Source organism: Epinephelus moara, chromosome 8 (assembly GCF_006386435.1).
Source record: "Epinephelus moara isolate mb chromosome 8, YSFRI_EMoa_1.0, whole genome shotgun sequence".
Taxonomy (NCBI): Eukaryota; Metazoa; Chordata; class Actinopteri; order Perciformes; family Serranidae; genus Epinephelus; species Epinephelus moara.
In genome coordinates, this window is record NC_065513.1 from 14,935,745 (window position 1) to 14,950,061 (window position 14,317).

The 14,317-nt window shown below is 39.1% G+C and overlaps 1 protein-coding gene across 1 annotated transcript; it reads right to left on the bottom strand.

Annotated features, from left to right (window-relative positions):
* Positions 1 to 719: 719 nt before the first annotated feature.
* Positions 720 to 13,220, bottom strand: tmc1 (transmembrane channel-like 1). The gene is made up of 20 exons (XM_050050900.1): positions 13,101 to 13,220; positions 10,612 to 10,635; positions 9,596 to 10,097; positions 9,274 to 9,462; positions 9,050 to 9,140; positions 8,862 to 8,943; positions 6,865 to 6,971; positions 6,638 to 6,736; positions 6,344 to 6,486; positions 6,116 to 6,260; positions 5,834 to 6,028; positions 4,496 to 4,675; positions 4,263 to 4,415; positions 3,400 to 3,528; positions 3,148 to 3,215; positions 2,749 to 2,988; positions 2,543 to 2,668; positions 2,326 to 2,404; positions 1,534 to 1,669; positions 720 to 943 (listed from the first exon to the last, which is right to left on the bottom strand). The coding sequence occupies exons 1-20, from the start codon at positions 13,135 to 13,137 to the stop codon at positions 720 to 722; spliced, it is 2,949 nt and encodes a 982-aa protein (XP_049906857.1). The 5' UTR covers positions 13,138 to 13,220.
* Between the last annotated feature and the right edge of the window lie 1,097 nt (positions 13,221 to 14,317).

Here is a 14,317-nt window from a genome sequence, read left to right on the forward strand (position 1 = left end):
TATGTGAAGATTTGTGATAATAAGCATATAAAGTCTTGAGGTATGGCCAAAAACATGTTTTGTGAGGTCACAGTGACCCTGACCTTTGACCTTTGACCACCAAATTCTAATCACTTCATCCTTGAATCCCAGTAGATGTTTGTCCCAAATTTGAAGAAATTCGCTCAAAACATTCTTGAGATATTGCATTCACGAGAATGGGACATACAGACGAACAACCCAAAAACATAATGCCTTCAGCCATGGCTGTCGCCAGCACAAAGGTATAAATCTAATTAGCTAGGAGTGATGAGTTACTGTGATATGAAAAATTGGGCACCTCTGTATGTATCATAAAGACAGAAAGCAATCTGCACTCCTGTCTATAGCCTATGTAGCATAAAGACACACCAATAGTCTCCCTATTTTGTATGAGAGTTTTCAGCTGACTCAACTTTCAAATGAATTTACAGTTTATTGGAGATTTAATTTACTAGTACACTGATTGATTCTGAATTCTGAATTGCAACATTTAAAGAAAATGAGATGCTGCTCTTGTTAATGTTTATTTGGTAAACAAAGGAACAACTACTAATTTGAAATCCTTACAGCTTCTTTAAACCACGAATACACAGTTTATTTAGGAGTGTGCACTAACAGACTAACTTTCAATGACTTGAATTTTACAGTAAAGTGCTTGGTTTTGAGTGATATTTGCTGACATGTTGTTTTCCACTACTTCAGTGTCTCTGCAGACTCGGCACCCTGTGCATCCGGGGTTCACTTTGCCTAGGGAATCCGGGGAGGTACCCAGGAGACCCGTAGTTGCCGTGGTGATAGGTCCTGGGGACAGGGGCTCTGGTGGTTGGAAGTTTGTGCTCTTGGTCTCTAAATGGAGGATGAGGGTTACGTCCATTCATACCATGATGCAGTGTCTGACTATTACTGTGGTCCTCTTCTTCATCTGCTGAAGGAGACGATAGGACAGGAGAAATATGTCATTTATTAACTGTATACTGTACACTGCTATAGCATCAGTGTGTTCACTCTTGTAGCAGTTGCTAAAGCATTTTTGTGAACAAGCTAACACTAACAAAGTTAGTTACCCTGTGCTAAGGAGCAGGTGGGCTACTGGGAAAATATGAAATAGTGAGATATACAACTGAATGTGTGTCAAAAGAAAAGCAAAATAAAATGACCAGTGAAAGCTAAATAGATGAATAAAATCAAGTTTGAATTGATTTTTATCAACCGATTTCTGATAAACAATACAACGTTTTTGCTTTTCTTTAGAAGTGATTGGAGGTTAAACGAAAAGTATGAAGCTTAGTATTTATTTTCACACTTAATTTCAATTATTCCATTTATTCAGATATATTTTAGTCTTTTAACCTGTTACCACGTTTTGTCAGATTCAGTGTTTGAGACCGAAGGCAACTTTTGTAATGAAAGTTTAACAGATTTTTTGGTTTATTTGTTTGCATTGGATGTTTCTTTTTAATCCCATGATAAAAATCGCCTCTTTCATTTTTACTTAGATGTGAAAAGTCTGACCCTCTTGGTGTTGTAGTGAAGCGTTGTTGTTCTGTTGATGCTCTGCAGCCTGTGATGCAGCATTTCTGGCCTCCTCTAGATCCATCTGTGCCTTCAGCGCTGCTCGTTTGTTCTTCTTCTTGTTCTCCTCATTTTGCTATAAAGGGCCATACAAGCAATTATTATGAGAACATATTCAGTTCACTGGGAACATGAGAACTCTAGAAATCACTTAACAGTTTAGAAGTGTAGAATAAGGCATACAGACATGCACATCTTATTTAGGCTACTTTTATTCAGCTGCTGCTCTTGACAAGCTGTTTAGACAGATGTGTGCTGTGACTCTGCTGCACTCTGCTGGAGTGATGATACTAACACAACTACTGTGGCCACAGGCAGACACCACAGTGGCCTCAGGTGGTCTGTTTGTGCAACTACAGACCGCTGGGTAGTTTCAACGCTGCAAAAATGCATTGGAAAAGCAAATCTGGACGGCAAATGAATAACATAAATTTTAACTTTACTTGACAAAAATTCCACTTCCCCTTCTTTTTTAGAGTGTTAGAGGTTAACAATGTGACATGTTGCATGTCACTTGTCCAATATCAGACAGAATGATCAACTCATTACACTCCACACTGAGTATGTCACACTATTCTTGAACAAAATTTCCATCGTGATCACTTGACTGTGAGTGGAATTTATGAGAAGTTTTCAAGTGTGAATTTTATTTATTTATGTGTATTCAAAAGCACACAAGAGTAACAGTACCAGTGCTAGATGAGAGGGAAATCAGAGTCTGATTTTGGTTACCGTTTGTAGTTTTTTCTTCAGTTCCACATTAGCTTCTTTGTAGCTTTTTGATGTGGATTGCAGGTAGTAAATGGCCAGCCTGAAAGATAATATAAAAGATTATTATTATCAAAGAACCTAAATCTTTACTACTAAAAGGAAATGCCGACAACATGGCCATGCAAAACCTCTTAAGATGTGCAAAAATATATATTCATGTGGTCTGCTGCTGACTCACACCATAAGCAATATGAATGGTAGAACCAGCCCAGGGTTAGAGGCATAGCTGAACACTCTACTAAACCAGGCAGGGAAGTCCGACTCCAGAGTCTCCTGGATCACATCAAACATACGTTTTTTCCCACTAAAGAGAAGAGAATGATTGTGACATAAAGTCAAGGCATCAAATTGTAAACGCCAGATCCCCCGAAGAAGCATCATTACCTGAAGGGCCCACAGTCAAAGGAAGGGGGGATGGTGACGATGGTGTAGATGGCAGGCAGAGTGGACAGGAAGAGGATGACCAGCAACATGGCCATGTAGAAGTTGTTGGAGCCAGAGGCCTTGAAGACTCTTTCCTGCGGCACATTACAGCACATCACAGCCCAGCACTGCAGGTACATGGACACATGGAGTCTGAGGACGTTCAGGGCCGGCAGGCAGGGGGCATAGAAAGCACCCATCCTAGAGGAAAACATTAGGCCAAACACTAAGACACACTGACGTAGTTTTCTATCATACTATTGCTGCAGGTTGTAATTTAACCACAAAAATGAAAACTGTAGTGCTTAATATGTGTTTTTGAACCTGCTGATTGAAATAAAATTAATGTTGTTTTCTCACCATATCATTCCCTGATTGAAGATCAGGCCCAGTACGTTCCCACTGACATCAAACTCAGAGTAGGACGGCTTTCACAAAAGACACAAAAAAGACAAAAATAACTCTGTTGCTGTGACTCATGTTTCAGAACCAACATTTAAATTCACCTCTACACAAAGGTGCACATTTTGAATGTGAAATCTAAAATAAATTATACGCTCTGTTGAATTTCAGAGGCACAGTTACTGTGATAAGTCAGAACAGATGACTCACAAATCCGGCCTCGAGATCCCAACACCAGCAGTAGTTGAGGAAACGAACAAGCACGGCTCTCAGGAAGTCGCCGATCAGCAGCGTGATGTAGGTTGTCATAGTGTCAGATATGATCAGCCGGACAAACTCCTGCAAAGGATGAAGCATATCATATCGTATATGCAGTCTATATATATTTAATCTAATGTTATTAATGGTTTAAAAGATATTGATGATAGTGGAGGTCACCAAACAGAGGTTTACCACTTTATAACTGTATACATGTCTCAGTATTTAACATGCATATACAGGTTAGTTTATGTTTATTGTGCTTGTATTTTCTATCTAAAATGTAACTCAAATTTAACTGTATGTTCTACCCAATATAAAATACACTGTATTTAATTTTAATGCACATCTTAAATCACACAAACTTTAATTTTTCCTTGACTTTCTATCAGTGTGATCAGAACACATTTCCATTTTGTTGTCAAAATTGTCAGTATGAAAAAGTCAATTGTGAAATAAACAAAAAAAGATATTGAAAATATCCAGTAAAAGATGGCTCTATTAAAGTGTCTGTTTACATAATACCAAATCAACAGCCAATCACAAAATTGCCCCTGCCACGTTTGTGAAGTGAATAGGTGTAAATATTGATATAAAACGTCATCTTCTGTACTGAGTTTAAAAAAGTATTCTATTAAAATGTCACAATCAGTTGTTATATTACCCATTTTGTTTATATTTATTCAAATGATTATTTCATATTGTCTTATATTCTTATTTAACATTGGTCACTTTCCATAACTTTATGCCATCAAAACAATTACATCATACAGTTACATAATGGTTTATACACAAACACACACATGCACACTGACCTGGCCCACCATGGTCTCCCAGCAGGGCCCTCTGGGCACATCAGCAGGCTGAATAGTGACGGATGGAGCTGTGCTGTTTTCTGATACCGTACCGTTGAAAAGACTTGCTTCCCACGTGGTTATATTAAACTTGACTATCTTTTCCTCTTCCCTCTGTAATACATATGCACACCAACGGTCATGTATATTATAAAATTGTAAAAATGATCATGTCTGCAAGCTCTAGCTCTCACTTTGAGGTTGATCTCATCCATGAGTGCGATGATGAAGGTGTAGAGATTTCCCAAGAAGAGGGCAAAGATGCGACCCAGCTGCCACTGCAGGGCGACACGAGGGTGGTAGTTCTCCAGGGCGCTGATGACGTCAAACAGCATGGGGCAAAACATCCCCAGTAATGACATGACCATGTTCACCTGAGAAACATAAATTAATAATCATTAATGTGTACAACTACACGTGTGCTTTTCCTGCTATGAAAGGACTACAAGCCAAATTCTTACAGGTCTGGTGCCTGGATCCTCAGGGTTACTGCAGGAGGGCCACCAAATTACTCTCTGATAATTTAAGTTTTAGTTTAAAATTGTTTGTGTTTTTTTATTCTAAAATTAAAACGTGTCAGAAAATACACATTAACATGAATGTAATATCATTAGTGAAGATGAGCCGATTCATAAAAAAAAGAAAAACTTGTAATTTATAATACATAGCATTAATGATAACCAACTGTTACCCTTGAATCCTTGAGCAATCATGTGAGGTAGCTAAAGCTAAATCACTGTGCAGCACTTTTTTTTTTGTCCAGCACCAATCAATAACAATGAGGTGAAACAGTTCACTAACATTTACATACTACTGAAACATATTTGTCAATTGTATTATCATTCCAAGAGTACTGTCATTCTTCTGTTTTGTAATTTTCTGAGGAAGAAACTCGACACACCCTTCTCCACAGAGGGTGAAGCTAATACACCTGGCCATGCTAAAACTGCTGCTTACTTAGCAGCTACAGGCAAGCATTACCGAGAGAACACCCAAAAATATTCAGAGAATTATAACAAGTGCAACTTAGTTTTATAAAATATATGTAGTGAGGGGTCCCTGCTCCATCTCTCTTTGAACTAAGGGGTCTTTGGCATGAAAACAAGACCCCTGGTCTAGTGTGTAGAATTCAGTGGCATTTATCAGTTGCAGATTGCAACCAACTCAAACTTCTCCCTTGTGCCAAGAGAACTGAGAGAACTGTAGTGACACGAAAATGCAAATGGCCTTATCTAGAGTCAGTGTTTGGTTTTGTCTGTTCTGGGCTATTGCAGAAACATGGCAGTACAACATGGTGGACCCTTAGGATTAGGACCCGCTCTGTATGTAGATATAAACAGCTCATTTTAAGGTAACAAACACAATAATTCTTTGTTTCAGGTGATTATACACTAAAGAAAACATACTTATTATATTCAATTTTATGCTAATAAATCACACCATTTTATCAAATTAACTTGCTCAGAAAGTCTTGCCTGCTGCTAAAAGGATTCATACACTTTGTCTGTTTGTCACTCATTTCTCATTGCTACCTCATTCCTTTCCCACCAAGTGTGGTTCTCCAGTCCATCAAGGGCAAACTTCTGAGAGCGTCGCACTACAAAGTAGATGAGGTATCCACTTCCTGCCAAGCAGCACAAGACCAGGAAGTTGGCCAGCACACGCAGAAAACGAGTCAGATGGATGTTATCATCCTTTCGGCTCTCCTGTTCCTCTAAGATTGCCTCCTGGAGAGGAAACCAGAGGGATATGCAGGATATAGATGAATGTGATATCAGTGGCATCAGTCGCTGTACTGGATCAGCTGCACTGACCTTGAAACTGGTGGTGATGGAGGCAAACTTATTGTCTGCTGTTTCAGGGTTTCCTATCAGATAGTCCCAGCTGGTGAACATTTTCCAGCTGAAATTAAAGCTGTTATCATCTCCGACCCCCGTCTCATTTGCATTACGGGCCATTCTGTAATCAGAAACAAGTACAGATTCAGTATAACATTTATTGTGCCTAAAATAATCGATTGTATGTAGTCATGATACACGTACGTTCTTATGACCACCATATAGCTATAGGCCACTGTTCCCACACCAACCAGGAAGTATGACAGAGGCATCCGGAACTTGAGCCAGCCAATGGCACGCTGGTTGTTGTAGTAACCATAGAAGAGGACTGAATACTGAGCATAACCCTGTGGATTTTAGTTGAGGTGATGCACAACAAAGAATGCATCATTATTTTTCACGATGTAAAGTGACTCACAGGCTTATGTAACAAAAACACATAATGCTGTTTCAAGAGCTTGAGGTGAGTATGATGTTGCACATGTATAATGAACTGACTCCAAAGTCCCATAAGACAGCAAAGTCCATGGCGCTGCCCTCCTCTGCCCTGGGGACAGTCTTTCTTGGGATGCTGCCATAGGGCCGCCCCATTAATGCCTGTTAGAAACAAGCAGGGGAGCAAGGGGGCTTATTGGAAAAAGTCATGAGAACAAACAGGAAAATATACATGGGAGCAAAACTACAGACACAGAAATCATGATGAAAACAAAAGCCATGTGCATTACCTCTGGCACCATAACCAACCCAAAGGTCAGACAAAACAAGATCATGTTGATGCCATACATCCACCTCAGGAAGATGAAGTAAGAGGCAACTGAGGAGCCAAAATGACCTGAGAGGCAGACAGAATAAATATGAGATATGAGGATGGCAGGGACGCTGGAAAACTCACAGTTCCTGTACAATTCATCTAAATTCACCTAAAATGTCAATCTAAGGCATACCCAAAGTAAACTGAAAGCTATTCTTGTTCTATTACATGTACATGCATGGTCTCATTTAAAAGGTAACATGTAATATTTTTCCCCTAACAGTCAGAATCACTGTAAATGCAAGTTTCAACACACTGAAATAAAAGGTTGTTTTAATCTTCACCTAAAATATTTTCTTGAAAAAAAGATGTGGTGGATGACTAGAACTGGGACTTCTTAGCTAGAAAACACAAAAGGACCATATCATGAAGCCTCACCTGGTCCAAATTCAAAGTAGATAACTTTACTACAGAAAAATAATAAACACATGTTTTTCTAGGGGTTTGTTTCAGGCACTTACATAAAAAAGAGGGTAAAACAATGTACTGAATTTATGAATATGAGTGAAAAAGAAGTCATCAAAGACAGAAATGTCTATTTAGGAACTTACTTCATATAAAAACATTTAACCTTTTCCCATTAGGAAAGGAGCCATTTGTTTATCATTTCTGTACATTTATAACAGTATACGATGCCAGTAGCCCATTCAAAAGTGCTGGAGTGTCATTGACCACAAAAACCATTAGGCCAGCTGTTTGCTTGAGATTGGCTCTGTAACATGAGAGATGAGGCAGGCCTGTCTGGCTATTGTAGACAAGTAGGTATAACTGCAGCTGGAGCAGCTATGTGACCCCATCTGTAGCGACATGACCATGACTCACCCACCTCCTTGGCTTGGAAGCAGAAGTCCCGACGGAATTTCTAAGTTAGCAATTAGCTAGCTATGAAGTATGACGTTAAAAGAGAGGTGGTTAAGGTGAGGGTAGGGGTAATGGGAAGGCTACATCTCGTTACTCATGCCAATGCCAATGCAAGTTAGCGATTAGCTAACATTAGCTATGAAGTATTACATTAAAAGGGAGGTGGTAAAGGTTAGGGTGAGGGTAATGGGTAGGGTTACATCTCGTTACTTATAAAGTAAATCATGTCTTCATGTATTATGAAGTATAAAGTGCATTACCGATACAGTCAGTGTCATTTATTTACTACACTGAAGCATTGTAGCAGGGTTCAGACAGGCATCCACTTGGTGGGTTTGTCTTGTACTTGTGGTGGGCGCAATTTGTAGTGACGTGTTGTGTATGCTACAAATGGAATGTGTCTGCAGCTCCCATTGTAGGGTATGGAGGTGACATGGAAGTTCCTATCAATCAAAAGCTCAGAGTTCAGCCACCATTTTGACAGAGAGCTATCAGCAAGATTTATGTGACAATATTGGAGTTAACTAGAGGGAGTTATTAGGAATATACGTCAAGAAATATGAACATTTAAAATGATGCAATAATGTCTTCTAAATATTTCCCTAGATTTAGATGGCCGGGATCTTTAGGAGTTTTTGTTGGAATATTATCGATCTCTGGATTATAATGGTTTGTTTGTTCGTTGTTTGTCTGACGGAAGGTTTATTGACTCTGCTGTGGTGGTTGTATCTTGAAATGGTCCGCATCAGTCCAACCGCAAGCAGTGTAGCTTTCAAATGATAGGTTGTGTGAGAAAACAACGTAAACACAGCAGTTGTTTACATATCATAACATATCATAATCATCGCATAAACCATACGACGGCCCACGGGCAGGCTGTCAGATTGTTGAGAGGCCTGCAAGACATACAGTATGAGCTGTATGATTCATCTGGTGTAGTCTCCTTAGACTATTTAAAGTCTTGAATATGACATGAAGTTGGAGAATATGAGGAATATTAATATATATATATATATATATATATATATATTCAACATAAACCAAACTTACTTTCAATCTCCTTGATTTTCATCTCCCATGGAATACAGGCAGTTTTGAAGTTTTCAAAGTCCCTTTGAAACTTCATCCATTTCTACAAATGCAATATAATTACATTAAAATGCACGACACATTCAGTATGATTATTGTGGTAAGTATGTAAATAGATGGTGATATTAAATTAGTCTGTGACTGCTCACCTTGGTCATCATGACCTTGTATGCATAGAGCTTCCTGCCTTTCCCTTTCCCCAAAGCTCCCTCATATTTCTCCACAAACTCCTGAGACTCCCTGCAAAGAAGAAGACAATTCAATTAAAGTGAGTCACAGGTCCAATGTTGTTGTACAGCTGAAAACTCATTCTGATTGTTTCAGGATCCTAATTCAAAGCGCACTTTGATGATAACATGTTGAGTTAATTTACCGCAAAATCACAAGTTTCTTTTTCATTGGCCAGGGTTTTCCCCTCAGACCTTGGATCAGTTTCTTCCTCTCCTCCACAGCCTCCTTCAGCTTCTCCAGCTCCTCCGGTGACAGAGACTCTGGCCTCACCTCTTTCTCCACATTGTCCTCTTCTTCAGTGTCATCTTGCTCACTTGTCTCCTGCTCTGAACTGAGGCACAGAGGAGTAGTTTAATGTCTTTGCACCTTTCTTGTGTGCATGTCACTCTGTAGAATGAAAAGATCACAATAGTTTTCATCAGCAGGAAACTACAGATGAGGTGAAGTTGTAAGATAATACTCACCTTGTTTCAACTACTCTCTTGTGCTTCTTCTTCTTCTTCTTCTTCTTCTTCTTAACTTCCTGTTCTTTCACCTTCACTGTATGTTTACCTTCATCATCCTCTCTCTGCTCCTTTTTGGCACTTCCATGTTTCTTTTTACCCTTGGCATTTCTTTCTCCATCTTCTCCCTTGTCGTCTTCCTTCTCCTCCTCCATATTTCTTGTTTTTTCATTCTTAATATTCTTCCTTGTTTTTGTCACCTTATCGCTTTTTATTTTGGGCTGCTCCTCCTCGTCCCTCTCTCTTCCTTTTGCTTCTTGATCACTCCTTGATCTCTTTCTCCTGCCCTTCTCTCTTTTCTCAGGCCTAGTCTGTAATTCTTCTTCCCCTTCTGCTGCTCTGGATGATCTTTTTCTCCTCCCATTTCTCCTCTTCTTTTTCTCTCTGTCACCATCTCTTCTTTTGCCTCTGTGTCTTTCCCTCTCATGCTCCTCTTCAAAAGTGAAAACTTCATCCTCATCACCTGAAGTAAAAAAAATGTAGATGCTGTGTATATTCAGTGTTGCAACACATATCATTTACACTCACTGATACTTCAGTGATATTACTTTCTTTCTCTCTGCGGTGCTATAAACCCATATTCACCCCATTATTTTACACTATTGTGAAGTTTCTGTGTGATAACCGGGGACATTGGTCATAATAAAGAGGCAAAGGGAGGTGTATATATTATACAGGAATGGGTATGGGGGAAGAAAGAACTGCAGCAGATGAACTGGTTAAGCTGCAAGGCTGATGGGTTGCAGCAGAGACAGAAGTGAAGGAACAACTTGTCAAACAGCTCCAACATAATCCAAAACCCAGGCACAGAACAAAAATGAGAAAATATACACTAAGAGCCAGTAGGACGTCCAGACTCCTCTGCTTCTCTAATAAGTTAGTTTATTTTGAAAAAATCATGATCACCTTACCAGTGCAAATGGACTGAATCATAGGGACACTTTTTGATTTCTTTTATAACATAAAGACCCACTCACCTTCAAATTCCAGTCCAATGTCAACTGTGGGAGAGAGATAAAGTTACAAATGAAAAAGTCGAGAAAACTCAACATATTTGAGTTTCTCCAACTTAGAATTTTCACCTCTGGTAACTTATGTCAGGTTGAAGTAGGCTGCATTTTTATGTTGTTACAACTTCTAATTACTATTACAGTTAATGGTCACCAAGTTATAATAATTTACACCTGTTGTGTCAGTATCAGTTTGCTCTTATGCTTGACTTTAAATTTGATCAATTATAGTATAATCCAGTGATGTCTCCTGAGCTACAGCATAAACATTTTTTAGCAATAAGACATTTTGTAGACATGTATGCAGATACAGTTAAATGGGATAGCCACAATTGCAGCATTTGTTGTAGAAGGATGGAAAGGGAGAAACTGACAAGGATACCTGTATCTTTATCACAGTTTGCATAGTTTTAATTTTCATGACAGAGATAACGTCCATGTGTCTCAGCTGAGAGACATAATAAGACACACACCAGGCTACACCATGTAACATTCTTCAAATTAGAAAAATAGAAGGCTTTCGGAGAATTTTATCCAAATATAATGCATGCTGGGAAGAACATGCCAATGAGCTAATCATGTTCTAAAGCAACTAAATTTGATGAGTCACATGAATGATACGTTGGACATAAGTTACAAGATTGGACACATAATCAAAACTTGTGAAAGTGATCACTACACAGTGGACTCAAAGCTGCTGCATCATACAACATACACACAGAGACACACACATATAGACATCATACATGTGAAAACTTGCACTGACGTACCTAAGTTCCATAAATAATAAAAGCAATAATTTCCCCTAACAAAACCAGATCAGATCAGACACTTTCAAAAAAAAAAAAAGACATTACACAACCACACATGATTTGCTAGTTTCACACCGTAAAACCAAGTATAACCAAGCCAGATAATAGATAGTCAGGTTGCAGTATTCTGGTCACTGAGTCAAAGTAACCTATTGCTGTGGAGTATTTTGATGGAGGATGGGATGAATGAATTTTTGTTGGTTTAATGTACAGTTTGGCATTCTGACCTCCCGAAGCACAGACTCCTCATATAGAAGCTGAATGATGTTCCATTTTCCTTTTGATTTTCATGGCTGTTTGTGAGAGGCATGCAAGTTCAGTCTTTAACTGCACCGACAGGCTGCCATACCACACCTGAATGCCATATGGAATCACACTCTCTAAAGTTGTTTGGTAAATTGCTTGGTAAAATAAAAACATGAGTTCACTGTTGACAGTTTAAGTTGGCCTGACTCAAACTGGCAAACTTGTCTAATTACACTGAGGTAATCATAGTTTTTCTATACACATAATCATGAGGTTGCAGTACAGAGAAGTCTACTGTAAACATTTCTATTTAGAAGTCCGACCAATTTGTAATACTTACTGAGCCATAGAATATAATTTAGCATTTTTATATGTTGTTGTAGCTAAATAGGGCTATTTTTCTCTTTCTGAAAACAAGTCATAATAGTAAATATTTCTGTAATGATTTTTTTCTCCTTTTAATAATTCATATTTTATCGTCATGCTTTTCTGTTGTCTCATGTTCATCTGTTGTTGTTGTTTTTTGTTTTGATTTCAATATATCTATGACATAATCAACCCTCTTTATCCTCAGATGACCTCAGCTTTATAAATCCAGCCTACTTCTTAATTTCGTCAACAGAACACTGACCCCTTTCACTGGTTGAGCTAAGCTTACCTTATTGTATACCTGGTGGCACTATTGTCCTGCAGTAAAGGGGGGGTAAAGAGGAAAACAAAGAGGACCACTGACAAATTGAACTGATATTTATGTAGTCGGCCCTTTGATGTGTGCCCTTAGTGTAATCGGAGTGGCCAGCACACAGGTCATTACGGCCGTGTGCAGCAGAGGGGCACAAAAGAGACAAACAATGGCCTAATGAAGGGAGACGGGGTGGCTAAGCCCACAAGGCCGGGGAGACAGCCGAGGGCCAGAGGCCAGCTCCCAAATATGCAGCTGAGTGAGTGGGATGCAAGAAAGCAGCGGATAAAGGTGGTGGATGGTCGGCCTTTTATTGATGATTACAAGTAGAAATCCAGTGTAAACAGAGGCATTGTTTTAATTATCTGTTCTAGCATATTAATGAACTTAAGGCTCTATTAAACTCAATAAATGTGGAAGTTTTTGTCCAAAAATAGGTTCAGATCAGTTATCACAACAATATCATCAACACACTACGAACACAGAAACCAAAGGGCTTTGCTTTAGTTAACTAATCAGTAATGAGCATGCTGACATAAACCTTGAATTGAGGATAATTTACAGCACATTATGGCCAGTACATTTATCACACTTCATCTCCACATGTAACAATAATGAAGGTCCTCTATTAACAAATATATATATTAACAAATATAGTTATATTATGTGAAAACCAGCACAGCAATATGGTCATGGAAATATAACGATGGTCTTACTGTCATTCTCAGAGGTGATCAGACTGTCTCGAGGCATCGTCCTCTCATGGTCCTTTAACCTCTACAACAGTCGCCCGAGCATCCAGCGGACTCTGCGTGTATGTGAGGTGGAAGTGAAGCTGCAGGCTTTCAGTGGTCTCTCTCCTTCTGTATCCTTACAGTGAAGGATGCTGCATATCCAAGCCCACTCACTGCCATAGGAATGAAGAGTGTGTGTGTTTGTGTGTGTGTCTGTGAATATGTGTGTGTGTGTGATGAAGGGCTGGTACATGATGAGTAACTCGCATGAGAAGTTTACTTTTTCCTCGCCACCCATCGACCCGAAACAGGGACAATGACAGCATGGAAACCCTAGAGCCACGCAATTTCACTAGTGATCAATTATTCAAAAACAGTTATGACTGCCTTTGTGCTGCCGTGTGTGTGTGTGTGTGTGTGTGTGTGTGTACTAAAAAAGACTAAAACATGAGGGTTATGGGAGCAGCAGGTGAAAGTGAGGGTCATGAGAGGTTGTTTTCACTGTATCATAACATGACTCGGCTGTTAGGGTTCATATGACTCAGCTGTAAGGGTTCACTGAGAAGTGACGTTCAAAAATCACATTCACCTTGCGTAACTGAATGCCCTTTCAATCCACAATTTTGCTTTTCTTTATGAAATAAGTTAAATGGCTACATATTGTGTTTTATCAGTGTACAGATGGCTTCTTGATTTTATTTATTCACATCAGTTAATTACCTATTTTCAGGTGTCAGCTATTTCTTGGAATGCTCTTTGTCTTTGCATTGAAAATGTGTCTCAAATGTTTAACCATAGCACCAGTCAGTCTGTTAACTGGGCTCTAAAGAAGTAACTGTCCGCTGTGCAGAAGGTTATTTCTCTTTGCTATGAAACTAAAATAAAGGCCAAAGCTGACATTTCACGGTGTGCTGGGCTTGTAGAATGGGTCACAGATATTGTCAGTCTTACGCGTCTGGGCAGGTTTCTGGATTAATTCAGCAACCTGACACATTTAAATGTGCATGTGTGTGTGTGCTTGCATAATAATTTTGTGGTGAAAAATATTTGTCATATTAGGGAGACTTACCTTGCTTTCAGAAACAAAAAGCTCGTCCCCACAAAGTGAACTATCACACCTTTGGGTTAAAGCTGCAGGTGGCAGCTTTTATCAAAAATAACTTTTGGCATATTTGCTGAAACTGTCACTATTTTCACAC